This window comes from Oncorhynchus mykiss, chromosome 9 (genome assembly GCF_013265735.2).
Source record: "Oncorhynchus mykiss isolate Arlee chromosome 9, USDA_OmykA_1.1, whole genome shotgun sequence".
Classification (NCBI taxonomy): domain Eukaryota; kingdom Metazoa; phylum Chordata; class Actinopteri; order Salmoniformes; family Salmonidae; genus Oncorhynchus; species Oncorhynchus mykiss.
In genome coordinates, this window is record NC_048573.1 from 16926116 (window position 1) to 16953661 (window position 27546).

At 47.0% G+C, this 27546-nt stretch overlaps 1 protein-coding gene and 3 non-coding genes across 9 annotated transcripts; all 4 read left to right on the forward strand.

The window, feature by feature from the left end:
* Window positions 1-96: 96 nt before the first annotated feature.
* Window positions 97-27468, forward strand: acin1b (apoptotic chromatin condensation inducer 1b). Of its 6 annotated transcripts, none has more exons than XM_036987458.1 (16): window positions 97-345; window positions 1765-1830; window positions 2131-2242; window positions 3931-4025; window positions 4170-6176; window positions 6636-6712; window positions 15724-15862; window positions 22708-22753; window positions 22910-23046; window positions 23202-23351; window positions 23442-23610; window positions 24302-24555; window positions 24808-24915; window positions 25268-25628; window positions 25818-25918; window positions 26007-27468. In XM_036987458.1, the coding sequence occupies exons 1-16, from the start codon at window positions 211-213 to the stop codon at window positions 26403-26405; spliced, it is 4356 nt and encodes a 1451-aa protein (XP_036843353.1). In that variant the 5' UTR covers window positions 97-210; the 3' UTR covers window positions 26406-27468. The 6 variants fall into 6 exon arrangements, with proteins under 6 accessions (XP_036843353.1, XP_036843354.1, XP_036843355.1 ...); XM_036987459.1 differs by having other exon boundaries at window positions 25821-25918; XM_036987460.1 differs by having other exon boundaries at window positions 22913-23046.
* Window positions 1545-1661, forward strand: LOC118966195. The gene has a single exon (XR_005053461.1). It is a non-coding gene; the product is annotated as a small nucleolar RNA U6-53/MBII-28 (small nucleolar RNA).
* On the forward strand, window positions 2631-2749 carry LOC118966194. The gene has a single exon (XR_005053460.1). It is a non-coding gene; the product is annotated as a small nucleolar RNA U6-53/MBII-28 (small nucleolar RNA).
* LOC118966193 lies at window positions 6273-6389 on the forward strand. Its single transcript, XR_005053459.1, has one exon. It is a non-coding gene; the product is annotated as a small nucleolar RNA U6-53/MBII-28 (small nucleolar RNA).
* Window positions 27469-27546: the final 78 nt, after the last annotated feature.

Consider the following 27546-nt stretch of genomic DNA (forward strand, 5'->3'; position numbering starts at 1 on the left):
AAGCGTCAGACACATGGGATAAGGCAAATTTAAATGATGGAAGATTTGTGATTTGTAGAGATGGCTAGCACTGTATCGGCTGGTAACTACAGTAGGAAGGTCTCTCCACCCTCTCCGGGGACTGCCGAACCGTGACGTTGGCGGGGATTCGGAGGACGTAGCGACGCCTGTTGGAGCTCCCGTGAGTCGACAGAGCGGCAGGAAAGCAAAATGGCGGATGAAGATGTTACGCTGGATGGTAAATCGCTACAATCGCTCCGTGTGGCGGATTTGAAAGCCGCTTTGGAGCATCGACACCTCCCTAAAAGCGGGGCAAAAAATGCGCTCATTAAGCGACTGAAGGGGGTAAGTTTGGCGCCAGTTATTGCTTCTACCGACGAGCTGGTCAAGTTAAGCAGGAGGCGAGAGTGAATTATAGGCCGTGGTTCGGGTGCGGGAATCAATAATATTAGGCACGCGTTCGGAGGATTTCAGGTCTGGCAAATTATCCGTGGGTGTGTTGAAATAAGTCGAACCAATTGTATAATTGTCTTTTGTGGTGCAACACACTTCAAAGTTGAGATGTGTTGCACGGACCGAACTGAAGGCCCATTCGGAGCGTGTGTTAATGCTAGCGAACTATCTAGCAGCAGTTCTGTCGTCGGGCCTGCGCTCTGTGAGAGGAAAAGGGGGCAGGGTGATTAGGTACGCGCCTGCCCATATGCGCTGTTTATAGGAACATTAACTCGCTAGCTACGTGATTAGCTAGCTTAGTTTTAGATAATTAACGTGAAGTTGATTTTATTTTTCTCTTCAATTAGCTAGCTATATTATTTAACTAAGTAAAATGTTCCTTAACACTACCACCACTGAAAAACGTTAGGTTTCCAGCAAACTACTGTTACTGCTGAATATTAATTTGGACACCATCATTAGAAAAATACATTTCCCAATTGCATTATAATTGCCTCATAAGTGTCTTAACTTAGAATTGCACACAATGCTCAGCAATCACAAATAATGTCATACATTATAACGACCCGTTTTTCAATCAGCCATGCAGTTTCCTATACTTGTATTATGGGCAATATCCTGTGTGTTAAAATGGGCTATTCTTCCGAATTTCCAATAGAATGCAAGCTGAAGGTTTGCAAATGTCAGTGGAAGGGCGATCGAAACTGTTTGGCACTAGAAACTCAATGACCCAAGTCGATTTGGATTTACCCATTCCAATGATGCCCCTCCTCCTATGCAACAGGCCAACGATCAATTTCGCTTCTACGTTCCCTATTTAGCCTATACAGAATTAAAACGGGTCTGTTCATTAGAAGAGAAGCTCCAGAGGGCAGGACAGAGAGTGTTTCAGAGACCATGCTTCCGACCACTGACGAGTTTTGGGCATCACTTGCTGCTGGAGTTGGAATGGGAAGATGGGCTTGTTGTCCTGTCTAGGATGCTATATTTGTTGACTGATTTCATGTATGTGCCTCCAATAATTTGGTTAGTTTTTCTACAATGTAAATGTTAAATGTTTAGTACTGTCTGTATTGCTTTTTTCTTATTCTCTCCTATGATGATCCCGCCATGCTAATACTGATGCACCAGACTGACAATGTGTCTCTGGGTGCAAGTGAGTTAAACTCATTTTTGCATACTGACTGGGTCAGTGTGGGCTGAGGAGAATAAATCAATAGCTCTTATTAGCCTGCATTTCTGTGAAAACACAACAGCATGGTTACGTTTGTGTTTGATGTGTTTTAACCAGTAGTTTGCTCGCTGTTTTAGGCTCTGATGTTGGAAAATGTTAAGAAGACTTCCACTTCCCACATTGGGCTCCAGCCCAACTCCCAGGTAAGAGACCTAGCAATACACTACTGTTTGGAGAGTCGGTACTAGACGTAGAGGCAATATTACGGAGGTTACCTGATTTAATTGTCAGTCATCTGTGTGTTTCAGACCAGATATATATATTTTTTTACCCTCACGTGAATTAGAAAATAATCCAACCTGTACCGTTCAATGCACAAAGGTGATCATTTTACTGATTGTGTCTATCGTTTTAGATTGTGGTGAAAATCAGTCCTGTATCATTAAAACGTACAGATAGCCTATTCTTTCCCTTCCCTGCTTTCTAATGTGCTTATGTTTCAGATTGGGGAGGAGATGAGCCAGAACAGCTTCATAAAGCAGTACCTGGCTCAGCAGCAGGAGCTCCTTCGCCAGAGGCTGGAGAGAGAGGCCCGGGAGGCGGCAGAGGCCGATGGTAAGACACACAACCAGGCTCTAATATCCACACTAGCACACTACTTAACATAGAATGCTAGTGTTGAGTGGACATTGGAACATAGTAGTCTGTTCCAATATCCACACTGAAGCAAGGTTTTGGGCATGCATTGTAAGTGGTATGTGAGTTTGGACATGTAGTTCAAGTCTGCGTTCTATCTGAACAATGTACAACGGCCCTATAGCTTAGTGCAGTTAACAGCTGTAGAGTGATACCAGTGAATGAATGGAGGGCAGTTAGCTTAGTGCCATTCACATCTGCATATAAACAGTGGCCTAATAGCTGAGTGCCCTTGTCATCTGCATATATGGATAGTGGGCCAATCTCAGACCTCTTGCACCATGTAATGTCCCCAAGTCCTTATTGTCTCCGATGATGATCCCGCCATGCTAATACTGATGCACCAGACTGACAGTGTGTCTCTCTGGTTGCAAGTGAGTTAAACTCACCTTCTCATACTGACTGGGTCAGTGTGGGCTGAGGAGAACTACTAGGAATAAACCACAATAACCACTTTAATATATTTATTATTTTACCCGAAGGTGTACTAACAGCTTGTCTTTATTTATTTTAACCTTTTTTTAAACCTTTATTTAACTATACAAGTCAGTTAAGAACAACTATTTGTGACGCAGATCGCTCTGCAAGTCCTGCCTCTCCCATCTCCTCATTGGTTTATAGAAGCAGGTACCCACGTGGGTGATTGAAAGACAAACTGTATTTATGGTCATCGTGGTAATACTATGAAAGTTTAGATGCCAATCACCATATAAGTTCAAAGATGAAAAGGCCTGGAAGGAGGAGAGATGACTAGAAATGATTCGGTTGACCGTTTTATGTGTGGATTAATTGTCGGAGTAGAGGACCTTGTGCATTTCAGGTAAAACAATAACTCAATGTTTATATCCCAGGACAAATTAGCTAGCAACAGCAAGCTAGGTAGCTAAATTGCCATAAATGTTTAATGCTTTTGGACCTGTCCCCAAATTAATGTAATTGGTTCAGAGTTTGCTTTGATATTTTAACCTGCGTGTCGTGATCACGTTTGGTGTTGGGGGAAAACATACATTTATGCACGATGGTGCACGCGTGCAGCTGGTTTGGATGCCATGTAAGACAACACATCATGGCAGCAACACAACATGACAACATGGTACAAACATTGTTAGGCACAGATAACAGCACGGGCAAGAAAGTAAAGGCGATAATGCATCACACGAAGCAGCCACAAGTGTCCGTAAGAGTGTTCATGATTTCTATTTATTTTATTTTACAAGGCAAGTCAGTTAAGACCAAGTTCTTATTTACAATGATGGCCAAACCCTAACCCGGACGATGCTGGGCCAATTGTGCGCCGCCCTATGGGACTCCCCACCACGACCGGTTGTGATACAGCCCAGGATCGAACCAGGGTCTGTAGCACTGAGATGCAGTGCCTCAAACCGCTGCGCCACCCGGGAGCCCCCCTATTGAGTCTTGAATGTAGAGATGGCGATAAAGCTGTCCAGTTTAAATGATTTGTATATACCAGGTTATTTTTGGTATGTTGGATGAGTAGTCTTTCTTGTTCTCTCCATTCCCAATTGAGTTGTAGTGCAGAGTCTGAGACTGCAGAAATCCCAGTTCCAAACTCTGACCCCTAACATCTAACCTCTGTTTCCCCTCAGGGGAAACAGGCCCAGAGGAGGAGGAGGAGGACGAGGACGAGGAGGAGGAGGACACAGAGCAGGACAACGACAGTGCTTCCTACCATCCTGACAAGGTCAGTAACACACACACAGGAGCAGAAGGCGCTCAAAAGGCAATTACATTCGAACGGTCCAAGATATATTTATTCTCCTATAATTTCTTGTTCATGTGTTCATATCAGGCTAGCTAACAGTCTCAATTTCTCTCTCTACCTCAGCATTGCCCCATACCCTCTCAGCCCCCACTGACCCGGGCTGAGGAAGGAGGTGGGGGAGGGACAATGATGATGGGGCAAGGAATAATGTCCCAGGGTATGGGCAAAGGGACGATGTCTCGCAGACCACACTTTGGCCCAGGCTCCATGCCCCAGGAGTCCCCTGACATCCCTGGCTCCTGGACGCAGCAGCGTCTCTCACTCCACGCTGGCCTCCGCCACGAGGAGCTCACCACCCCCTCACCACCCCGCGCTGTGGCCTCCCTGTCTGTGCGTGTCCTGGGGGACCCCGAGCGCCAGGGCCTGCCACCCTCCATGCCCCCCCGCGTCCAGGCCCTTGAGAATGAAGGCACCGCCCCGGCGGATGACGACCGACCCGCCCACTATGTGCTCCACCTCAGCCGCTCCGCTCGGGCAGCACCCAGTGCCGGGGGTAACCGCGTCCAGGAAGACAGCGATGATGATGACAGCAGTGAGGAGGACGAAGATGAGTGGGGACCTGCGGCGGGGGCAAGAAGAGGGGTCGGTGGCGGTGGAAGAGGACGTTCCCCTCCCCCTCGGCCCCAGCAGCCTTCCCCCAGCATCCCAGTGGGCCGAGAGAGGTCCAGACGCAAGCTCCAGCCTCCGCAACACATCCCCCCTCAGCAGGTAGTACACCAGCCCCCCATGCAGCTCCGCCAGCCCACCCCGCCCCCCTCCCCTCCCCCAGAGCTCTCCTTTCCTCTACCCGACACCCCCAAGCAGAGCCCGCCCGACATGGATGAGGAGCCAGAAGGAGCAGGGGCTGGGGTAGCCGTCCGCTCCCCTTCAGGTGGCCTCCAGAGGCACGACTCTGACTCCAGCTCCCGCTCCAGCAGCCCAGAGCCCCTGGCCCAGCGGCGGCCCGGACCCCTCTCCCTGCTCGCCCGCAAGATGGCTTCCGAGGGAGCATTCGGGAAGAGAGGTGAGGGTGCCTCAGACGGCCAGACAGGTCCTGGTGGGGAGTCGTCCGGACCAGATGGCAGTAGCAGCGTCCCAGGAGCAGGACCGGGGGTTGGGGTAGTCCTGTTCCCTGGGGCTGCTATCACCCACATCGGAGGCAGCAGCGCAGAGCACTCCGGAACCGTCCCTGTACCCGAGGTCCCTGCACCAGTGTCTATGTTTGGATCAGGGGCCCAGTTCCATCCTCTCTCTCTGGTGTCTGGAGCAGCTGTCCCAGGCATCACCCTCACCGTGGAGCCCCAGGGTACATCTGGAGAGACGGCACAGAAGAGAACGGAGAAACAGGTAGAGAGTGAGAGTTGCCTGCCGCCATGGAAGCACGGTCGTGATGTGACGTCTGTGTCCTTGCCGTTTGGGTCTGGGGGGTCAGAGGTGCCTGCGGTGCACCAGGGGGACAGCCCGAAGAAGTCACCCTTCGGCAGGGACGAACCCCTCTCCTCCCCTCCCGGCTCAACCGCCTGCCTGCCTGCTCTCGCCCCCAAGAAGCCCCGCATGTTCTCCGACACCTCATCCGGCTCCATGGCACCCCCTCCCAAACCTGGGCAACAGGGGTCTGTGGTGGTGACCACGCCAGGGGAACCCCCCCTCAAACAGGAAGTCCTCGTCTCAGGGGCCCAGCAGGACACAGACAACACCATAGAGGTCACCTCACCGAACAAGGCATCCGCGGAAAAGCCTGGATGGAAAACTGGAGAAATTGTAAAGATGGAGAAGGAGAGTGACAGCCAGGCAGAAAAGGTGACACCGAAAGCCGCCGGCGAGACCAGGAGAAGAGGACCTGAAGAGGCTGTTGAGGTTGAGCCCATGGGGCCTGCTCTGCCCCCCTCTTACCCAGGTAAGGGAGAAGAAGAGAAGAAGCGGAAGGAAGATGTGAGGAAGAAGGAAGAAGAGCGGTGCAGGCAGAGGAAGAGGGTGAGCGACAGGAGGTCGTCGCCCTCCAGCGGCGGCGACTCTTCATCCTCTGACTCGGATTCTGGATCCTCTTCATCACATTCCTCTGGCTCCACCTCCTCCCGGGACAAAAAAAAGGTTAGTGACTGGCTAATCCAGGTGTCAATCAAATCTTTCTCTCTGCAATGACAAGCTGCCATCACCCGTCAGTACTAGAGCAGTGTAGACGTTAGTCTCCGATGATGATCCCGCCATGCTAATACTGATGCACCAGACTGACAGTGTGTCTCTGGGTGCAAGTGAGTTAAACTCACCTTCTCATACTGACTGGGTCGGTGTGGGCTGAGGAGAACTAGTGAAAGATGCTTCACCACCTGTGACATGCTTCTTTATATTATGGAACAGAATAATTTGAAATACTAACCCCTCTTCCTTCATACAATCCCAGTAATCTTTCTCGACATGCTTTAATTTAATCGTATAAAAAGGGGATTCTTTACTGCTACAGAAGTGGCTTCTTGCTTTTGTCTCTTAACACGGCGCATTGATATTTTGTCATATATAGTCTGTCGTTTGCTCATTCTATTTGTTTCTCAGAAATCTGTCCCGGGAAAAGGAAGAGGGGATGAAAGGAGAAGACTGGAAAAAGGAGGAGAGAAGAAACAGCCTTCCAGGTCAGCCATAATACCATTTGAGTTTCTCTCACAACGCACACACTTCTTGCAGTTCTTTACACACACACACACCAGGGTTTCTGTTAGCCGGTAATAGCTGGATTTTGGCTGTTGAAAAAATGAAGGCGATAAATAAAATTGTCGCCTGTTGATGTAAATAAGTTTGACTGGTCATGGTTAATTTACGCCAATTTAATTCCACTAAATGATGTGTGTGTGTATTGGTTATGTATCTGGGGCAGCAGCGTAGCCTAGTGGTTAGAGCGTTGGACTAGTAACCAAAAGGTTGCAAGTTCATATCCCCGAGCTGATACGGTACAAATCTGTCGTTCTGCCCCTGAACAGGCAGTTAACCCACTGTTCCTAGGCCGTCATTGAAAATAAGAATTTGTTCTTAACTGACTTGCCTAGTGAAATAAAGGTACAAATATATTTATTTATTTATCACACGCACAGCATACAGACTCGGAGCCCTTTTAGAAGAAAATCAGACAGCACTTGTATAATCATTACGCCACAATTCCAAATGCAATCACGAGTTCAAATGTTTTTTGGCCACGATTAAAGAGGTCATATTTTTTATTTCTCAACTGGTAATTGAAGCGCGCTTCCCGTTAACCATTTAAATGCATAGGCAAGGAAGGCAGGCTTCATCAGTGTCACACACCACTTTGTAATGAGCTGGAGGCAGTATGCATTTTGAAAGCATTTACCTGTTTGTTTGAAACCTGAACATTTTACTAGATATGAGGCATGTTTTAGCTTGCTTCAAAGTAGCTTAGGCAAAATCCGACGCTATCCATGGAGGCAATTATTTAATATAAATACTTCCATATGCCATTGAAACCAGGAGCCTATTTCTCTCATGTTCTATTGGTTTTCAACTTGCTTTCACTGTCCTCTGGCAAAATCCACATTCGCCCGCGGCCTCCTGACTTGTGAACTTTGCTGCGCTAATAATGTTAAGAAATAAGTTTATCAACATTTTTTAAGCTAAACGTTTTGATCTCTTGCATCAGACTCATTGCCTTCAAAAAAATATATATATATTTTTCAATGTCTCCTAGGCCTACCGGTTGTATGAATTTGGGAGCACCGTGGGCAGACACCCTAATCAGGTTACGCACCCAATGCATATGGGTCTGAGAAATGTACCGGTAAATTAAAATGCTGCCAGTCAAATGTCCAGCGCCACATTTTCAGAACAGAAACGCTGACACACACACTTCACAAAACAAACCCTTGGTGAGCTGCTAATATTTGCACACATACATTTTCCAATGCATTACCGATTTGTACAGTGCTGTGAAAAAGTATTTGTCCCCTTTCAGATTTTTGCATATTTTTTTAAAAACTGAATTTTATCAGATCTTCAACCGAAACTTAATATTAGATACTGGGAACCTGAGTTTACAAATAACCCCAAAAAGTGTGACTTATTTGTGTGTTTTGCTGCATGACCTAGCTGCTCTTCAACTCACAGACAGATGTCCTGACATTCTCCTGTAGAATTCTAATACAGAGCAGAATTCATGGTTCCTTCTATTAAGGCAAGTCGTCCAGGTCCTGAGGCAGCAAAGCATCCCCAAACCATCACCATGCTTGACCTTTAGTATGTGGTTCTTACTGTGGAATGCAGTGTTTGGTTTTCGCCAGACATAATGGGACCCATCTCGTCCAAAAAGTTTATGCAAGTTTGCCAAAAAGCACCTGGATGACTCTTGGAAGAATGTTCTATGGACAGATGAGTCAAAAGTATACATTTTTGGATGACATGTCCCGTTATTGCTTTTTCAAAAAATGTCTTCTGAAGGAATTTGCCTGGCGGTTTGTATTCTAGGCATGTCCAGGCAGTAACAGGCTGCACTGACAACTTGAGCTTGGCTCCCAAGTTTCTAAACCATTCCAAGCCATCTTTGGTGTAGAGTCGCCATAATGTGTGATCCTAATCATTATTTTGGATCTGCAGTAGATGTCCTACATGCCCCCTAGCTTGCACATGTGCGCTAAACAGTGTACTTACACTTGAGATGCATTTTAAGACAATGGATGAGAAGGTGAACTTGACATTTCCAAAAATGTAGTTTAGTTGGAAGGCTGCATTGTGATCTATGAACAGCATGGGTTGCATTAAATACACTTTTTTTCACTGACTCATTTGGCAATGTTCAATTCATTGACAGAACGTATAGACAAAGGCATTCACTAAAAGTTGACACGTGTAGGCTCTTTATGGGCTATGCGCAGCACTTCGTTTTAAGCATCAATTGATCGATTCAGTTAGGCCTATTTTAATTCTCAAACCGCCAGGCACACCTGTCAAATTCAGACATTTCTCTCAAAACACAGGGATGTCGATTTGCACTAGATTAGTACTATAAGAGGACTTGACTTTTTTTAATGTATTTTTCAGCTTGAATTATTACTGTAAAATGACCGACGTGGCAGATTCAGACAGGACTTAATGATGGATATGTTGATTTGTGCTCTTGCACATAATTCCATAACCCTATCTCCCCCAGTAAAACTAATCCTGTGTGAATAGGACTTTACACACAGGTGTTCAGAGCACGCTAGAGAGCATGCTAGATACATTAGGGAACTATTCAGACCCCTAGACTTTTTCCACATTTTAAGTTGCAGCCTTATTCTAAAATCGATTAAATCACTTTTTTCCCCCTCAATCTACAAACAATACCCCATAATGACAAAGGAAAAACAGGTTTTTAGAAAATGTTGCACATTTGATTACAAATAAACTAAAATATGACATTTACATAAGTATTCAGACCTTTTTACTCAGTACTTTGTTGAAGGACTTTGGCAGCCTCAAGTCTTCTTGGGTATGACGCTACAAGCTTGGCACACATGTATTTGGAGTTTATCCAATTCTTCTCTGCAGAACCTCTCAAGCTCTGTCAGGTTGAATGGGGAGCGTCACTGCACAGATATTTTTAGGTCTCTCCAGAGATGTTCAGGTCTGGGCTCTGGCTGGGCCACTCAAGGACATTCAGAGACTTGTCCTGAAGCCACTCCTGTGTTGTCTTGGTTGTGTGCTTAGGGTCGTTGTCCTGTTGGAAGGTGATCCCAGTCTGAGGTCCTGAGCTTTGCTCCGTTCATCTTTCCCTTGATCCTGACTAGTCTCTCAGTCCCTGCCGCTGAAAAACATCCCCACAGAATGATGCTGCCACCACCATGCTTCACCTTAGGGATGGTGCCAGGTTTCTTCCAGATGTGACGCTTGGCATTCAGGCCAAAGAGTTCAATCTTCGTTTCTTCAGACCAGAGAATCTTGTTTCTCATGGTCTGGGAGTCCTTTAGGTGCGTTTTGGCAAACTCCAAGTGGGCTGTCATGTGCCTTCTACTGAGGAGTGGCTTCCGCCTGGCCACTCCACCATAAAGGCCTGATTGGTAGAGGGCTGCAGAGATGGTTGTCCTTCTGGAAGGTTCTCCCATCTCCACAGAGGAACTCTGGAGCTCTGTCAGAGTGACCAAACGGTTCTTGGTCACCTCCCTTACCAAAGCCTTTCTCCCCCAATTGCTCAGTTTGGCTGGGAGGCCAGCTCTGTTGGTGGTTCCACATTTCTTCCATGTACGCATGATGGAGGCCACTGTGTTCTTAGGGACCTTCAATGCCACAGAAATGTTTTGATACTCTTCCTCAGATCGGTACCTCAACACAACCCTGTGTCAAAGCTCTACAGACAACTCCTTCAACCTCATGGCCTGGCTTTTGCTCTGACGTGCACTGTCAACTGTGGGACCTTATATAAACAGGTTTGTGCCTTTCCAAATCATGCCCAATCAATTTATTTTACCACAGGTGGACTCCAAGTTGTAGAAACATCAAGGTTGATCAATGGAAACAGGATGCACCTGAGCTCAATGTTGAGTCTCATAGCAAAGGGTCTGAATACTTATTTACCTAAGGTATTTCTGTTTTTTTTTTATATAAATTAGCAAAAATTCCTAAAAACCTGTTTTCACTTTGTTTGGGTATTGTGTGAAGATTGAGTTTAATTTTTTTTGAATAAGGCTGTAATTTAACAAAATGTGGAAAAAAGACAAAGGGTCTGAAAACTTTCCGAATGGACTGTAGCTAATTATTTTACCAGGTAAGTTGACTGAGAACACGTTCTCATTTGCAGCAACGACCTGGGGAATAGTTACAGGGGAGAGGGGGATGAATGAGCCAATTGTAAATTGGGGATTATTAGGTGACCGTGATGGTTTGAGGGCCAGATTGGGAATTTAGCCAGGACACCTGGTTAACACCCCTACTCTTACGATAAGTGCCACGGGATCTTTAATGACCTCAGAGTCAGGACACCCGTTTAACGTCCCATCCGAAAGACGGCACCCTACACAGGGCAGTGTCCCGAATCACATGGGGATATTTTTTTTTAGACCAGAGGAAAGAGTGCCTCCTACTGGTCCTCCAACACCACTTCCAGCAGCATCTGGTCTCCCATTCAGGAACTGACCAGGATCAACGCTGCTTAGCTTCAGAAGCAAGCCAGCAGTGGTATGCTGCTGGCACAAGATACTGCTAATTAACACAGGTGATTCCGTCTGTCTTCCGTAAACAAGCGCTGTAACATGGAGATATATATATAGGCGTTTGTGAACCCTAACCCTATAAAGGTGCAAAAGCTGGTCCAAAACACACATGTGCGCCCGGGCCGACATGAATAGATCCCCCCTGTATCATCCCTGCCTCAGTTGTCTGTAATGTGAATGTTTCTTTGGAATTGAACATTTTTAACACTTTCTTCTGGGCCCGGTTTCCCAAAAGCTTCCTAAGTCATCGTGAGAACCTTCGTAGGAGCATTGTTACATTTCTGAACCATTTCCCAAAACCAATGTTATTAATGTCGCACTTGAACCTGCTCGTAATCTAACGCCTAACTCAGACCACTCGTTGAACAGCTAAGTGTGACATTAGATGTATGTTTGCCCTCCGCGCGTCACTTTATACACATCTCTGCTAAACATAGAATCCCATGGTTTATGTCTCTCTCTGACCTCTAACTTCAGAACAAAGTAGCCAATGTCTTTGCAATTTATACAAACAAGTAACATATAAAAAGATGCTTCAAATGAATATTGCGATGACTGCATTAAAATAAACAGTATGGGCCCGGGGTAATCATAATGAAATACATTTGATGTTCAATTGACTTCTATTTTGATACTAATTTGTCGCTATATTTCATGTGTAGCCCAACATGTGTGCAATGATGTGCCAAATCAGTGATTTAGTGCATGTTGATTGGGTAAGCAACTAGAATAAGCCACCTCAATATTTGCAGCTATAGGTGGTGATAGGAGCTGATCCGTCATCAGTATTGTAAAAATAATTATGTTTGGTAAGATTTGAATGGAGAAAACTGATCAGAGTTCAGTGCTCCCTTTCTTTCGATACTATAAGTATGGACACATGCGTGTTGTTTTGAGAAAAGCATGTTACATCTTTGGCCGTTGTAGGAAGGAAACCGGGCCCTGGTCATTGATCTGTGGATGGATGATTGGACTCCAGGTGTGGATGGACGTCTCAATGTAGCGATTGTGAGTTTAGATTATAATAAAAACAGGAAGCACCATTAGAACATGTGTTTATGTGCGTGTGCAGATATGTTTTATGTGTCTTGCCTTTGCCAGAAGATACCCACCCTACCCGTACGGTCAGAACGCAATCATGATTACACTTGAGCCGGCATGAGATATGGGTCGGAAAACACTTTTCCACGTTGGGCCCCCGAGTGGGGCAGTGGTCACTGCATCTCAGTTCTAGAAGTGTCACTACAGACACCCTGGTTCAAAGCCAGGCTGTATCACAACCGGCCATAGGGCGCTGCACAATTGGCCCAGCATTGTTCAGGTTTGGCCAGTGTAGGCAGTCATTGTAAATTATGAATTTTCTTAATTGACACGCCTAGTTAAATAACTCTTGCCCCATTATCATTAAGTGTCTTGAAGTATGTTTCATGGGTTTTGATGAATGACATGACACATGGATTTATTGTAAAGAAAATGTTAACTGTTTATTCCATATAGAGATGACACATTAAGTTGGCCAGAACACCAGTGTTTTAGCTTGATCCATTGTAGCTACTCTACTACTGCCAAATGCCAAGTTTGTTGTTACAATATGGGGCGGCAGGGTAGCCTAGTGGTCAGAGCGTTGGACTAGTAACCGAGCTGACAAGGTAAAAATCTGTCGTTCTGCCCCTGAACAGGCAGTTAACCCACTGTTCCTAGGCCGTCATTGAAAATGAGAATTTGTTCTTAACTGACTTGCCTAGTTAAATAAAGGTAAAATAAAATAAAAAATATCGTCCCTACACTTACCGACAGCATTGTGAACGGTCAAAACGCTTACTCGCGACTACTAGTTATAGAAAAGGAAGTGGCAGTGGTATTTATTGTTAGGCGTTTAATGAGGCACCCCACAGCCGAAGAGAGACGGTTAGTGCAATTCGAGATTGGGACGTCCCTTCACTAAATTTAACCAAATAGTATCTATTATATTGACAAAATAGCAGGGTGACCGCTCTAACAATAGAAATACACGTCCTCTATTATTGAAGGTCTGGGAGATCGGGTGGGACTGTTGTAGCCAGTGAGGGCAGATACGCGTGTGAACAACAGGCACACAGCTGTCGTTTTTCTCCAAGTAGCCGGAATGCCATCCACTTACCAGTACATTTGTAACAGGCTAAAACATAACGAAACTTCTATACGATAAAAGGAAGCCTCGCGTAGTTCGACACTGTCAGACCTCCATACAGCGTCGGGGGGTAGTAAATCCTCCCGCTTCGTCTTTTCCTTAATAACCCCTACAACAATAACCCGAATCTTTTGAGATGTAAACTTCAATGGGCTGACGTCAGAGCTGGAGGTCCCAAGGATCCCGGCTAGTTTCCCCTCTCGGCTCGCTATCCAATATGGCCGTCGTGTATGTTGCTACTCTGATACCGTCGCAGTGCACAAACCCGGCAGCCGCATAAGGATTTCTCGTCCTCAGTTTCAATCCGTGGAGCAACCGATTGCGATAGAGCGTTAGGTGTCCGCGGTTCCAGCCAGACAATATGCTGTCGGAAGGGACCGAAAACGGGTAAGATGGAGAGCGAAAGGATAGGCATTACGTTGCTAGATTGGCTTCACCGGTAGTAGCTAAGGCGCTGCCAGTGCTGATTGTGTCATGTCTCAACCGCTCGTTCACCCTGCCCGCCTAGTGTCCTAATTAAATGATCGTTTAACTGTCGCCACACACGTTTTTAACTGTCAGTGGTGGGCGTTTTAATTACTAGACTGACACGAATTGTTACATTACATACATGCGTCGTGCACGTGAGTGTCGCTCTCCGCGTCCACGTGGGGTGTGGATCTATCGGACTCGGGTTGGGGGGAGGGGATGGGAGATACCGGGTAACTCCAGTCACTCAAGTTTACTAGTACCAGAGAATCCTTATACGCAGGTAAGTAAGTAAGTAATAAAACTGGTCGTGGCTGGATCAAACGCGTCATACTGAGAATCATGCAGAAGCTTTTAAGCTTATGAATTAAACAACGATTTCCTTCCTCCTTGACTGTCTTAACATGTTTCAGGTTATGCTGTGTGTGTGAGTGTGCGCGTGCGCGTACTAAAGCTCACCTACACTCTGTGAATCCAATGGATGTTTAAGGGACATTTTCTATCTGAATGTACTCGGTATGACTTCAGTGCATGTATAGGTGTACTGCATGTCTCACTCTCTATGGGAAGCCAGTGCAAGTGTAGATACACTGGCTGTCTTACTATATGAATCCAGTGTAGGTAACGACTCTGTCTCATTTGAGAGGTGGGTATGACTGATTCATTGTCCAACACCTCTGTCGTCTTTTATGCTTCTTTTGTCAGGTTAGTTATTGTCGTGTAGAGGAGATGGTGTCAGACAGATCCATGTATAAATATATGACTCTGGTGTCAGATTGCTAACTCGTGACCATGATAAAGAATACTGCTCATGATGCTAATGAGCAAGTGTCACCATGGGAGATCATTAATACACAAGACATCTGTTGGCAATTGTGGGGGTGTGTGCCCTTAAGGTGTGTCATAATTCTCCAACTGGCTAGGCTGTCTCTTGAGGGTACTACATGGACTACCAGTGGTCAGTGTGGAGTAAGGGTTTAATTATATAAAGGGGGATGGGGGGCCTCTTTAGCAAAGAGGCAGTTTCGTCCCAACAAACACATACTCTTAATGATCACATCAGGGACCGGGTTCTCCTCCACTGCTGCCCCACTGGGGTGATGGTCTAGTTGACATCTGTCCCCTGGCCTCTCATAGGTCTCAGATGGCAGGTGTGTTTTCGGAGAGCGTAAGAGACATGCGCAGAACAATGACTTCGCCTTTTTTTTGGTGTGGAGGATGTGGAAGGCTTTAGGGGTCTGAATCGGTTATCAGTCAGTGACATTAGGATGACCCTGTAAGTGATCTCAATGTGTGTACGCGTGTGATCTTTGGTTAGACAGCGGTGCATGTCTTGGTTGGTCAATCAGTGTGTGTGACTGACCGAATCAGGAGTTTGTTTTGAGGAGTATTTGTGACCTCGTAGCTGGGTCGCTGGGTGTCAGTTGGCTGTATTCTGGTGTGAGTAAGTTATTTATAGTTGCACTGTCCCAGATAACTGGCCTCAACCAACCTTCTCTCTTTCTCTCTCTCGATCTGTCCTCTGTGTGTCTGACTCTCTTTACTAGAGGTAGACTCATCTATCTAATCCTCTCTGCTTTTTGATGATGGTCACAGTTTTGTTCCTTCCTACTAGATTTTTTTTTTGTTTTTAGCTTTCATGGCTAATGGTTGTAGGTAGGACGAGCCGGCTTCTTTGCTGTTGTTTGTTATCTATGTATAGATCATTTACGATGACGTTCTTTATTCAGGTCTTTGTATGAGAATACATCTCTCTACTATCCTCATTCTCGCTCTCTTTCCCCCTCGCGCGTTCTCTCTCCCCCCCCCCCAGGGAGAAGAAGCAGTCTTCCCTGTCGGAGCCGTCCGGCCCTGGCCCTATGGAGGTGGAAAGGCCAGATCCAGAGGACTCCAGGGCCCCCCAGCCCACCCCCGAAGGGGACCCAGAGAACAGTGAGGGCCGCATGGAGGAGGTAAGGTCGCTGAGAGGGAGAGGTGGGGGTCTGGGAGCATGGGGATAACTGGGGGGATGTTTCAGGAACTAACCCCCCTCGTCCTATGGCTTAGTCTGGTACAGGATGTGTCCCAAATGGGACCCTATTCCCTACATAGTGCACTACCCTGTTTTGACCAGAGCCCATAGGGTGCACTATAGGGAATAGTATGCCAATGGGGACACAACCCTGGTTTGCGACAGTTAAAACGTCCGTTGATGGATAGTTGTGGATGTTTCAGGTTAACAGTGGACCAACCTACTAACCCCCCTGTTACTATGGCTTAGTTTGATACAGTTCAAATACCCATAGGTAGAATCTTCTCTCCGCAAATGGGACTTAACAAACTAACCTAACCTCTTTGAGCTGAATGTCGATTAGATACTCACACATTGACATGCCACACACACGTTACTCTGGAGGTTTTCATAGAGCAGTTGCCTTAGCGACTTGACTGCAGGTGGTTCATCTCTAATGGGGTGTGAAATTAGACATGACCTCCACACGGACTACATGCATGCTCCACATCGATGTCGTTGGGTCGTGTGTGTGCGAGGGGGTGTTTGTGTGTGAGAGAGGGGATGAGTCAGGCTAATCTACAGTCACATTGCTCATTATTATCACAAGCTAAACTAATACTCACACACACGCACATAAATATGCATTTAACATTTTCCAAATCCTCTAATGACCATACACAGTCTCCTAATAGGCTGACCACACAGCTCGCGTCGTGTACGCAGGCGCTGCAAAAATAAATGTAGAAATCCCTGTTATTCAATTATTGCACCCACACTGCTCGCGCACGCCAACGAGCGTCTGCGACACCAAGGGCTAAAATAGAAATCAGTTCTATTTCTGACGCAGATCACGCTGCAAGTCCTGCCTCTCCCATCTGCTCATAGGTTTGTAGAAGCAGGTACCCACGTAACCACCCTCATTGGTTATACCCACGTGGGTGACTGAAGACAAAGGAGATCAGTGGTGGTAATGCATCTAATTTATGGAAGTTGCCGATCGCAATATAAAGTCAATAGAAGAAAGGGCCTGGAAGAGAGATGACTAGAAACGATTCGGTTGACCATTTTATGTGTGGATTAATTGGCGGAGTAGAGGACCTTGTGCATTTCAGGTAAAATAACAACTCAATGTTTATATCCCAGGACAAATTAGCTAGCAACAGCAAGCTAGCTAAATAGGACAAATTAGCTAGCAAGTGCAAGCTAGGTAGCTAAATTGCCATAACTATTTAATGCTTTTGGACCTGTCCCCAAATTTAATGTAATTGGTTCAGAGTTTGTTTTGATATTTTAACCTGCGTGTTTTGATCGTGTTTGGTGTTGGGGGACAGAATACATGTATGTACGATGGTGCATGCGTGCAGCTGGTTTGGGTTCAGAGCCATCAAGGGGAAACGGAGTTAAATGTATTTGGTTGGCCATTTTGAAATGAGCGTAAACCTTCCTTCCCTTCTTGTTAGTCAGATCCAGTAGGGTAAACCAACAGTATTCAGTGGCTGAACGGACCCCTCATTTTGATTGACGATAGTCCATTGAGAGAAATTCAGAGCATTCTGTGCTTTTACATATTTCTGATTATAAACTAATGTAATTGGTATTCAGCGAAGCAATTTCTTTTGAAAGGGCTCACCCTCACTGTGTGTGTGTGTGTGTGGGGGGGGGGGTGACCTCAGGGTTTGCATGAGTAATAGCCCCTGACAGTGTGCAGAGAGAGATGCATCAAATATCTCTTCAGCTTTCCCTCCTTTTCTCTCTACTTCTCTCCTGACTCTCTCTCTCTCTCTCTCTCTCTCTCTCCTGACTCTCTCTCTCCTGACTCTCTCTCTCTCTCCTGACTCTCTCTCTCTCTCCTGACTCTCTCTCTCTCTCTCCTGACTCTCTCTCTCTCTCCTGACTCTCTCTCCTGTCTCTCTCTCTCCTGTCTCTCTCTCTCCTGTCTCTCTCTCTCCTGTCTCTCTCTCTCTCCTGTCTCTCTCTCTCTCCTGTCTCTCTCTCTCTCCTGTCTCTCTCTCTCTCCTGTCTCTCTCTCTCTCCTGTCTCTCTCTCTCTCTCCTGACTCTCTCTCCTGTCTCTCTCTCTCTCTCCTGACTCTCTCTCCTGTCTCTCTCTCTCCTGACTCTCTCTCCTGTCTCTCTCTCTCTCTCTCCTGACTCTCTCCTGTCTCTCTCTCTCTCCTGACTCCTGTCTCTCTCTCTCCTGTCTCTCTCTCTCCTGACTCTCTCTCCTGTCTCTCTCTCTCTCCTGTCTCTCTCCTGACTCTCTCTCCTGTCTCTCTCTCTCTCCTGTCTCTCTCTCTCTCTCCTGACTCTCTCTCTCCTGACTCTCTGTCTCTCTCTCTCCTGGCTTGCTCTCTCCTGGCTTGCTCTCTCCTGGCTCGCTCGCTCGCTCTCTCCTGACTCGCTCTCTCATTCCCATTATCTCTTTATTTCTTTTGGTGTGACTGCTGTTTTAAAACCCCATTGATTGCTTTGTTACGAAGGTGCCCATGCCTCTTCCATTGCCCTTAATGGTACCTGCGTACTACTGCTACTGCCACCACCTCCTCCTCTTCCTCTACTACTACTACTACTCCTCCTACTCCTGTCCCGCTATGCCCAAGCGCCTCGGCTGGACCTGAGCTAGGCCCCAGAGTGACCACTACTACTACACCTGGTATCACTGAGTTACCCTCAGAGAGAAACCCAAGGCCTCCCCTCTAAGCCTCCAGCACTGACCCAGAGCCTGGCCCACCAAGGCCTCCCCTCTAAGCCTCCAGCACAGACCCAGAGCCTGGCCCACCAAGGCCTCCCCTCTAAGTCTCCAGCACAGACCCAGAGCCTGGCCCACCAAGGCCTCCCCTCTAAGCTTCCAGCACCGACCCACCAAAGCCCAGAGCTCAGCCAGTCAAAGAACCAGAGGTTGAACCAAAGCCACCCCTAACCTCCAGCCCAGTCGTTCACTGAGCCAGCCAAGCCAGCAGGAACACAATAACATCACACCAGAGGCTTTCTGTTGTCACAGCAACCAGCAACATAACCCTGGGGAGGGAATCCCACTCACTGGACTGCCTGCTGGAGAGAGGGGGAGGGGGGGGACGTTGTCTGCTGTCGTCGCCCTCCCTTCCGCCATTTTGTGGAGAAACTAAAGCGACAGCTACTCGCAACGCCCACACCGAGAGAGAAGGAGCATATTCTGCCAACCTGCAAACAAGAACGTGGAAAACAGACTTATCACAGACACGATGACTTCCTGCTGTTAATCCTCGTTTCCATGCCAGTATGCCCCCTACTGGGCGAGAGGACTGTAATCAGGCAGGTGCCTTTCTGCCTCATGGACTTGAATGAACAGGGCCCACCTACACACTGAGGCCCACCCAGATATCATCACGGCCTGGTAATCTGAAACGACACCAAATAGACTTTCTCCTGTGCATCTCCCAGCTGTGTCTTCAATGTAGACACTCAAATGGATTATTGAAGTGGATTTAAAACATTATTTTGAACTTCCACCTTTTTTTTCATAAAATACCATTTCTGAGTGCAAGAAAATATGGAACTGTTTTGTAGCTATGGGCCCTTTCATTGGCTCATTCCCTTGTTCCGAATGCTCCTATTGGCTTGGCCTGCCAGGCCAGCAGCCAACCTGGACCATGATCGGCTGGTCAATCCTCATCATAGACTATTACAACCTTCTGGATCTGATTTGAACTTTCACTTGCATCAAAGACAAAAGGACATAATTTAGTAGAACTGGTGGCAGTGCACACACAGAATAAGTCATCAGTATAAGTGTTTATAGCCTACAAACTGAATTCACAGCTTTTTAAAATGTAATTACATTTTTTGAACCTATTGAACATCTCCCTACGGCTTCCCTCTCACTGAACTTTGACCCTACACGAGCCGCTATGGATTTAAACTTTAATCTGTGATCTCATTGGACTATTGGTTATTACACAACCAGAGCTTTTTCAGTTGGAACTTTTCAAGTTTACAGGGCATGCAAGTTCTGTCATGGACATCAAGCTACCCGATTTGTTTATATTGGGACTTCCAAAGTTTTGTCCCCCTTCTACCAATATTAAATGACAAACCAACAATTATTGAACCCCTTGCCTGACAAGCAAAAGGCAAAATGACTATCAAGCAAAGCACCAGTCAAAAAAGTCCAAGGTTAAGATCCCTGCCTGCCTGCTAATCACCATTCAAATCGAGTCCCGCCCTCACACCTCTGCCTTCCCTGATTGGACCCTTGTTGCCTAGATACAGTACACACTGCCGTGCGGTTGAGCCATAGCCAAGCCAGTGAGGAATCAGGTGTCAATGGTACCAGGAAATGACTTGTAATTTTTCTCTCTATTTGAGATGTATATTTTTATGTATTATTTTTTTTTTTACAACTGTTCAGGAAATGTCAGTTAGTTTCTTCTCAGGTCTTTTTGGTCGTTTACTTCTACGACCGGAGGATTGACTTCATTTTGCTATGTGTAACTCAGTACAACCCCTTTTTTAAACTCACGATTACTACACTTTCAATTTGATTGAAAACACATCCTAATTTGATCTCCTAAAGCAGGTATCTAGCCGATCCTAAGTGTCTGCATACATTTCCTGCAAGATCACCGTCCACTCTGTTGGAACTGCAGTATCAGCCCAGACCTGTTCAGGTGTCTCTGGTCTGACAGACGAGGTCTCCGGCACCCCTCCACCTCTGTGACATCGAACACAGTTGCGACCCAAACAGCGACTCGCTACATTAGTTCCTTTAATATTTCATGTACATTTTCAGCCGCCAACACAGGCCTTTTGTAAATGCCAAACGTAAGGACAACGACATGTAACTGCCATAATGAAGTTTAGTATAGCCGGTCTCTGCTTTAACACATACAGGAAGAGCCAGACACTCAAGTCATTATTAACGATCAGCTCCAGGGTGTCCTCCTCTCGTCTGCTGGTCTGAGCGTTAACCTCCCAGGGCCCATGAAGATGCGTTAACACAACGCCCGGTGTCACTCCACTTGGAGCTGAACGGTATTAGTCAACGTCAGTCTTCTACTCAACCAGCTGAGGTCTGGGATCAGTGTAGCAGAGGAAAGCTACTTGAGGCCTTCAATTAGACCCCTTCACGTATTCATTTCTATGTGTTCGGTTTGTGCACGACACCCACACCACAGGATTATATTCCGTGAATTACCACCGTGTCTACAGGAACGCACCAACACACACAGTAGGAGTTGTCTAGTGATTAGTCTAGCTACCCCCACAGTAGGAGTTGTCTAGTGATTAGTCTAGCTACCCCCACAGTAACACAGTAGGAGTTGTCCAGTGATTAGTCTAGCTACCCCCACAGTAGGAGTTGTCTAGTGATTAGTCTAGCTACCCCCACAGTAGGAGTTGTCTAGTGATTAGTCTAGCTACCCCCACAGTAACACAGTAGGAGTTGTCCAGTGATTAGTCTAGCTACCCCCACAGTAGGAGTTGTCTAGTGATTAGTCTAGCTACCCCCACAGTAACACAGTAGGAGTTGTCTAGTGATTAGTCTAGCTACCCCCACAGTAGGAGTTGTCTAGTGATTAGTCTAGCTACCCCCACAGTAGGAGTTGTCTAGTGATTAGTCTAGCTACCCCCACAGTAACACAGTAGGAGTTGTCTAGTGATTAGTCTAGCTACCCCCACAGTAACACAGTAGGAGTTGTCTAGTGATTAGTCTAGCTACCCCCACAGTAACACAGTAGGAGTTGTCTAGTGATTAGTCTAGCTACCCCCACAGTAACACAGTAGGAGTTGTCTAGTGATTAGTCTAGCTACCCCCACAGTAACACAGTAGGAGTTGTCTAGTGATTAGTCTAGCTACCCCCACAGTAGGAGTTGTCTAGTGATTAGTCTAGCTACCCCCACAGTAGGAGTTGTCTAGTGATTAGTCTAGCTACCCCCACAGTAACACAGTAGGAGTTATAACTAATGCGCACAAGGAGGGGTGTACATTAGTTGTCTAGTGATTTCTTAGTGCTACAGCCACACCAACACACAGCAGGAGTATATTCAGTCCTTCTCTAGTGATCACCTCCCTGTGTTCTTTGAACGAAGGTGGAGGCGAACGTGTCTGGAGTCTCTCTGTATCGACCAAGCCCCCCCCCCATCTTCTCCTTATGTGGTTTAATAGGAGTCTGTCAACCATTTCTCTCTATCCCCCCTCATCGGGGTGGCAGAGTAGCCTAGAGGTTAGAGCGTTGGACTAGTAACCAAAAGGTTGCAAGTTCAAATCCCTGAGTTGACATGGTAAAAATTTGTCGTTCTGTCCCTGAACAAGACAGTCATTGAAAATAAGAATTTGTTCTTAACGGACTTGCCTAGTTAAATAAAGTTGTTTTTACATTTTTATCTCCCCCCCTTCATCTCTCCTCTGTCCATCCCCCCCTCATCTCTCCTCTGTCTATCCCCCCTCATCTCTCCTTTGTCTATCCCCCCTCATCTCTCCTCTGTCTATCCCCCCTCATCTCTCCTCTGTCTATCCCCCCTCATCTCTCCTCTGTCTATCCCCCCTCATCTCTCCTCTGTCTATCCCCCCTCATCTCTCCTCTGTCTATCCCCCCTCATCTCTCCTCTGTCTATCCCCCCTCATCTCTCCTCTGTCTATCCCCCCTCATCTCTCCTCTCTGTCCCCCCGCCCCTCCTCTCTCTCTATCCCCCCGCCTCTCCTCTGTCTCTCCCCGCCTTTTTCCGACCCCCCGCCTCTCCTCTCTCTGTTCAGTCTGTTTAGTCCCAGTATGTGGGTCTGATCTCTCCCCACACCCCTGGGGTATGTGTTATGTCTCTGTCGTTCCAGAGCACCACTCCTAAAGCTTTGGCCACACGCAACATCTCTTTAACCAGTGAGTATTACCATTTTACCTTGTTACAGATTCTCACCTCAGTGAACATGGAATTTTATGTCTTCAATCTGTAATTGACCATCAAAAAGGGTTAAAGTTCCCCCTCACGTTATCACCGTCATACAATCTGTGATACTAACCTGTTGTTTCTCCCAGCAGGCAGTAAGACGTCTCCAGAGGGAGCAGGAGAGGCAGAGTCTGGGACCGCCGCGGGGAGGAAGAGGAGGTGGGGATCCTGCACGGCCGTCACCACCAAGAAACCCTCCATCAGCATCACCACAGACTCTCTGAAGGTACTGGAGGGACATGCATTCTGACCCTCCACTGACTTCTGGACAAACAGCAACACATTGAAGATGAATAAAAACACTACGTTTCACTTCGGAAAGAACATAAGTTCAAAGTTACATTCAAAGTGATTGTCCTTTTTTTGCCCCCCCCCCATCAGTCTCTGATCCCAGACATCAAGCCCAGTCAGGAGGCTGTGATGGATCTCCACCCAGACGACAGCCAGCTGTCTGGGGACGAGGACACCTCCACCACCAGGGAGGACCAGGGCCTGGACAAAGACCTTAAGATCAGACGCACCGTCACACAGGTGGGGAGTACATGCAGAAAGCCACTGTGGTATTATTAGTATCGTCCTGCAATCCGCTGTAGTGATTAGTTTTCTCTCCTTTATTCGCAGGTAGTCCCAGGTGAAAGCCATGAGAATGGCCAGGGAGAACGAGAGGAGGAAGAGGAGGAGAATAAACGGGAGCGTGAGAGGACACACAAAGAGAAGCGAAAGAACAGCTACTCAGAAGATGGCATGGTGTGTCAGTCCTCCACAACACACGACGCCAACGCCAAGAAAGGTAACAAACCACAGGGTTGAGGTCAATACCGTTTAAATTCAGAAAGTAAAACAAATTCCAATTTGACATTTTCCTCATTGAAAAGCACTGAGGAGAATTGGAATGTCAGTGTATTTCTGAATTGACTGGAATTGAAATGGATTTGACACCAACCCTGAATTACCACACAGCAGTTCTGAAGTGTAACACAATCTCCCAAGCCTCTCAGGCAAATACACTACCTACAGTGGGGAGAACAAGTACTTGATACACTGCCGATTTTGCAGGTTTTCCTACTTACAAAGCATGTAGAGGTCTGTAATTTTTATCATAGGTACACTTCAACTGTGAGAGACGGAATCTAAAACAAAAATCCAGAAAATCACATTGTATGATTTTTTAAAGTACTTAATTTGCATTGAATGAATGAATGAATTGGCTGAATGGAAGCAGGTCCCCGCTCCAACATCTAGTGGAAATCCTTCCCAGAAGAGTGGAGGCTGTTATAGCAGCAAAGGAGGGACCAACTCCATATTAATGCCCATGATTTTAGAATGAGATGTTTGACGAGCAGGTGTCCACATACTTTTGGTCATGTAGTGTATGTGACAAACTTCTTAACCACTTTTCTTTCCTAATTTCCCACTTCTCTCTTTTTTTCCCCTTTTCATTTTGCTCTCTCTTTTCCTTCCTCTCGTTCTGTCACCCTCAGTCACTCCCAGTGATACTCTGGTGCGTCGCTCCATCAGTCAGCAGAAGTCTGGTGTGTCTGTTACCATCGACGATCCAGTCCGCACAGACAAACTGCCCTCTCCTCCCAGAGGCAAAGTCTCCAACATCGTCCACGTCTGTAACCTGGTGCGACCTTTCACCCTGGGCCAGCTGAAGGAGCTGCTGAACAGGACAGGCTCTGTGGTGGAGGAGGGCTTTTGGATCGACAAGATCAAATCTCACTGCTACGTCACTGTGAGTGGCTCTCTCTCTCGCTCTCTCTCTCAGCCGGGCTCTCTCTCTCACCCGGGCTCTCACTCTTTCTCTCACACGGTCTCTCTCGCTCTCTCTCATACCAGTTATTATTGTCTTGTCTGAGAATCAAGTCTTGTCAGATCATTTATTCCCAAATGACTTAATTGAGTCCTGATGGCTTTGAAAGACCACACCATTGTTTCTCAAAGAATTGTCCATTGTTTGTTGACCTGTCTCTCCCCCCCCCCACAGTACTCCAGCACAGAGGAGGCTGTGGCCACACGAGCTGCTCTACACAGGGTGAAGTGGCCCCAGAGCAACCCTAAGGTCCTCAGTGTGGACTTCTGTGAGCAGAACGAGGTAATTCTACTCTACCCTCTCGCACCCAACAGGGAACAACCGGATAGTACTAGTAAACACTATGATCCCAGGAATAGCCCTGATGAACTGATGGGGATCATTATAAAGTAGCTTGGGAAAGACCTGGCTGGCGCTTCACTTAGGACTAAAGGAATATAGGCCAACAGAATGAATACCTCGGTTTATGGTGTGTAGATCACGTGTATAAAGAGAGTAAATCATATATTTTAACACACATTCAACCAAACCCTGGGCAACACTGCTGCCCATGTAGAAATTAACCTCTCCTCTCTTCTCCCCCCTATTTTCCTCTAATTCATCCTTTCTACCCCTGGTTCTCTCCCTTCTCTAGCTGGACTTCCACAGAGGTCTGCTGACCGTGGACCCCAGAGAGGAGCACCGGCCCCAGCCTGCCGTGGGTCCTGGAGGTCCCAAAGTCCGACCGGCGGGGCTGCCCCCTCTGATGCCTGAACGGGACGGGCGTGCGGACCGCGGGGCTGTCGGAGGGGTGCGGGACCAGTGGGCGGAGAGAGAGAGGGAGATGGAACGCCGGGAGAGGACCAGGGCGGAACGCGAGTGGGACCGGGACAAGGTGCGAGACTTCGGAGGCAAACCAGGAGAGGAGAGGGAGAGAGGGAGGAGATCTCGCTCCCTGGATAGAGAGAGGAGGCGAAAGGAGAGGGAAGGGAAGGAGAAGAAGACCGACAAAAAGGGTGAGAGAAGAGGGGGTTTTATGCCTTGCAGGAGCTCCTGCTGTCTGATAGCACATTAAAACAGACATTTGAAAGTCTGTATTTTTACTACATCATGCTAGTGAACACCTCATAATGTCCTAGCTGTGTTCGTAGCCTATAGATATGATGCTCAGACGCTCACTCTCTTCCCCCGTCCTCCATTTTGAGCTGTTCCAACAGATGAACCTCCTGTCAAACTACTAGACGACCTCTTCAATAAGACCAAAGCAGCTCCCTGTATATACTGGCTTCCCCTCACTGAGGAACAGGTTTGAGACACACACACTCAGTCATAATGCAACAACTTGATAGGTGTGTGTGTGTGTTGTCATTAATTACCTTTGTTGGTATCTCCAGGCAAACCAGAGGGGGAAGGAACGGGAAGAGCGACAGAAAGAACGAGAGAGGAGGCGGAAAGAACAGCAGGAGGAGGAGGACAAGAAGCGAGAGGAGGAGAAGAAGGAGAGAATGAAAAGTAGAGAGGAGGGAGGCGCTGCGGTCAGCACTGGGGGTGGGAGTGTCCGGGGATCTGAGGGAGACAGGGACAGAGAGGGGGAGCGAGGGAGGGATAGAGAGGGGGAGCGAGGGAGGGATAGAGAGGGGGAGCGAGGGAGGGACAGAGAGGGGGAGCGAGGGAGGGACGGGGACAAGAGGAAGGACATTGGTGGTTTCAAACCCAAAGGTCCCGATGTTAAACCCTTGTCGGGGTTCCGACACTCCCGTAGCCGTAGCAACCTCCGAGACAGACGCCGCTGAGCGGGGTCACAGTGACGGAGAGACGGAGGCAGGGACGGGGGGAAAAATGAAGGATGCAATCATGTCCCCCTCCTTTCACCTTAAAACACTTCCATTATCTCCATGGTAATGGTCTGTTCCTCCTTACTAGTCGACTGTCCTTTAGGCCAGGGAGACTCCAGTTTAGAAAAGCCCTCCTCACATTTACATGTATAAACTACCTGGTCACATGTTGATTGTTAGTGAAGTGAAAAGGGCTCCTAAATGGTACCCTATCTCCTGTATGCAGGCCCTCGTTGACAGTATTGGGAATGGACATTCTCTCTTCCTCCGTCGTCTGTCTGTCTGCCCACGTATTGGGTGTATGTGGGTCTTCCTCATACGAAGCAGTTGAGAGGCCTATGCTGAGCTCTGTAAATAGTCCTACATTTTAACCAGAGATGGAAACAAAGGGTGGGGGTTTGGCTCCCTCTAGCTTATGTGTGCGGCACTCTTGAGGCTTGGAACAAAGTAATAATCCATTTAAAAATAGCAGACCAGCCTACAAACAATTTTACTATTCCAAAATCCTCTGAAGTAATTTTTTTCTACTACCCGTACCAATGCCCTTTGTAGGTTCATGTGAAGGTTATATTTTCTCCTTTGATGTTTTATGATGAATCTCGTTCATCTCAGCCTTGGATGGGTGTTCTAGTGTGTGGTGGTCTGATATCCCTCTCCACACAATAAGGTTACAGCCGGTGATGTCATTACACTGAAATCACACTACGAAACTGTCCTTTTGCCTTGTCAGATGGGTAGGGACATTTGTGTGAGGTGGGGGACTGATTTCATAGACGCACACTTGGCATGCATACTGTCATGGGTGGTTTGGGTGGGGAGGGTAACCAAAAGCACTGAAAGAATCCGTGTGGCACTGGAATGACATAACTGTCCCATTTGTCTTTATCCAGTCATTCATCATTGGATGAGAGTGAAACTTAATTATCTACCGTTTTAATATTAATTTTATGATTTTAGTTTGAAACTTTTGTTTGTCTCCTGTAAGTGCTGAATGTACAAATTAAAATATATGCAAAGTTAAGTGTTAGTCCATTCTTTATCACATGGTCTTTGTCAGGCAGTACTGTTGAGTCAACCATGGATTATCTGTCAGATTAGC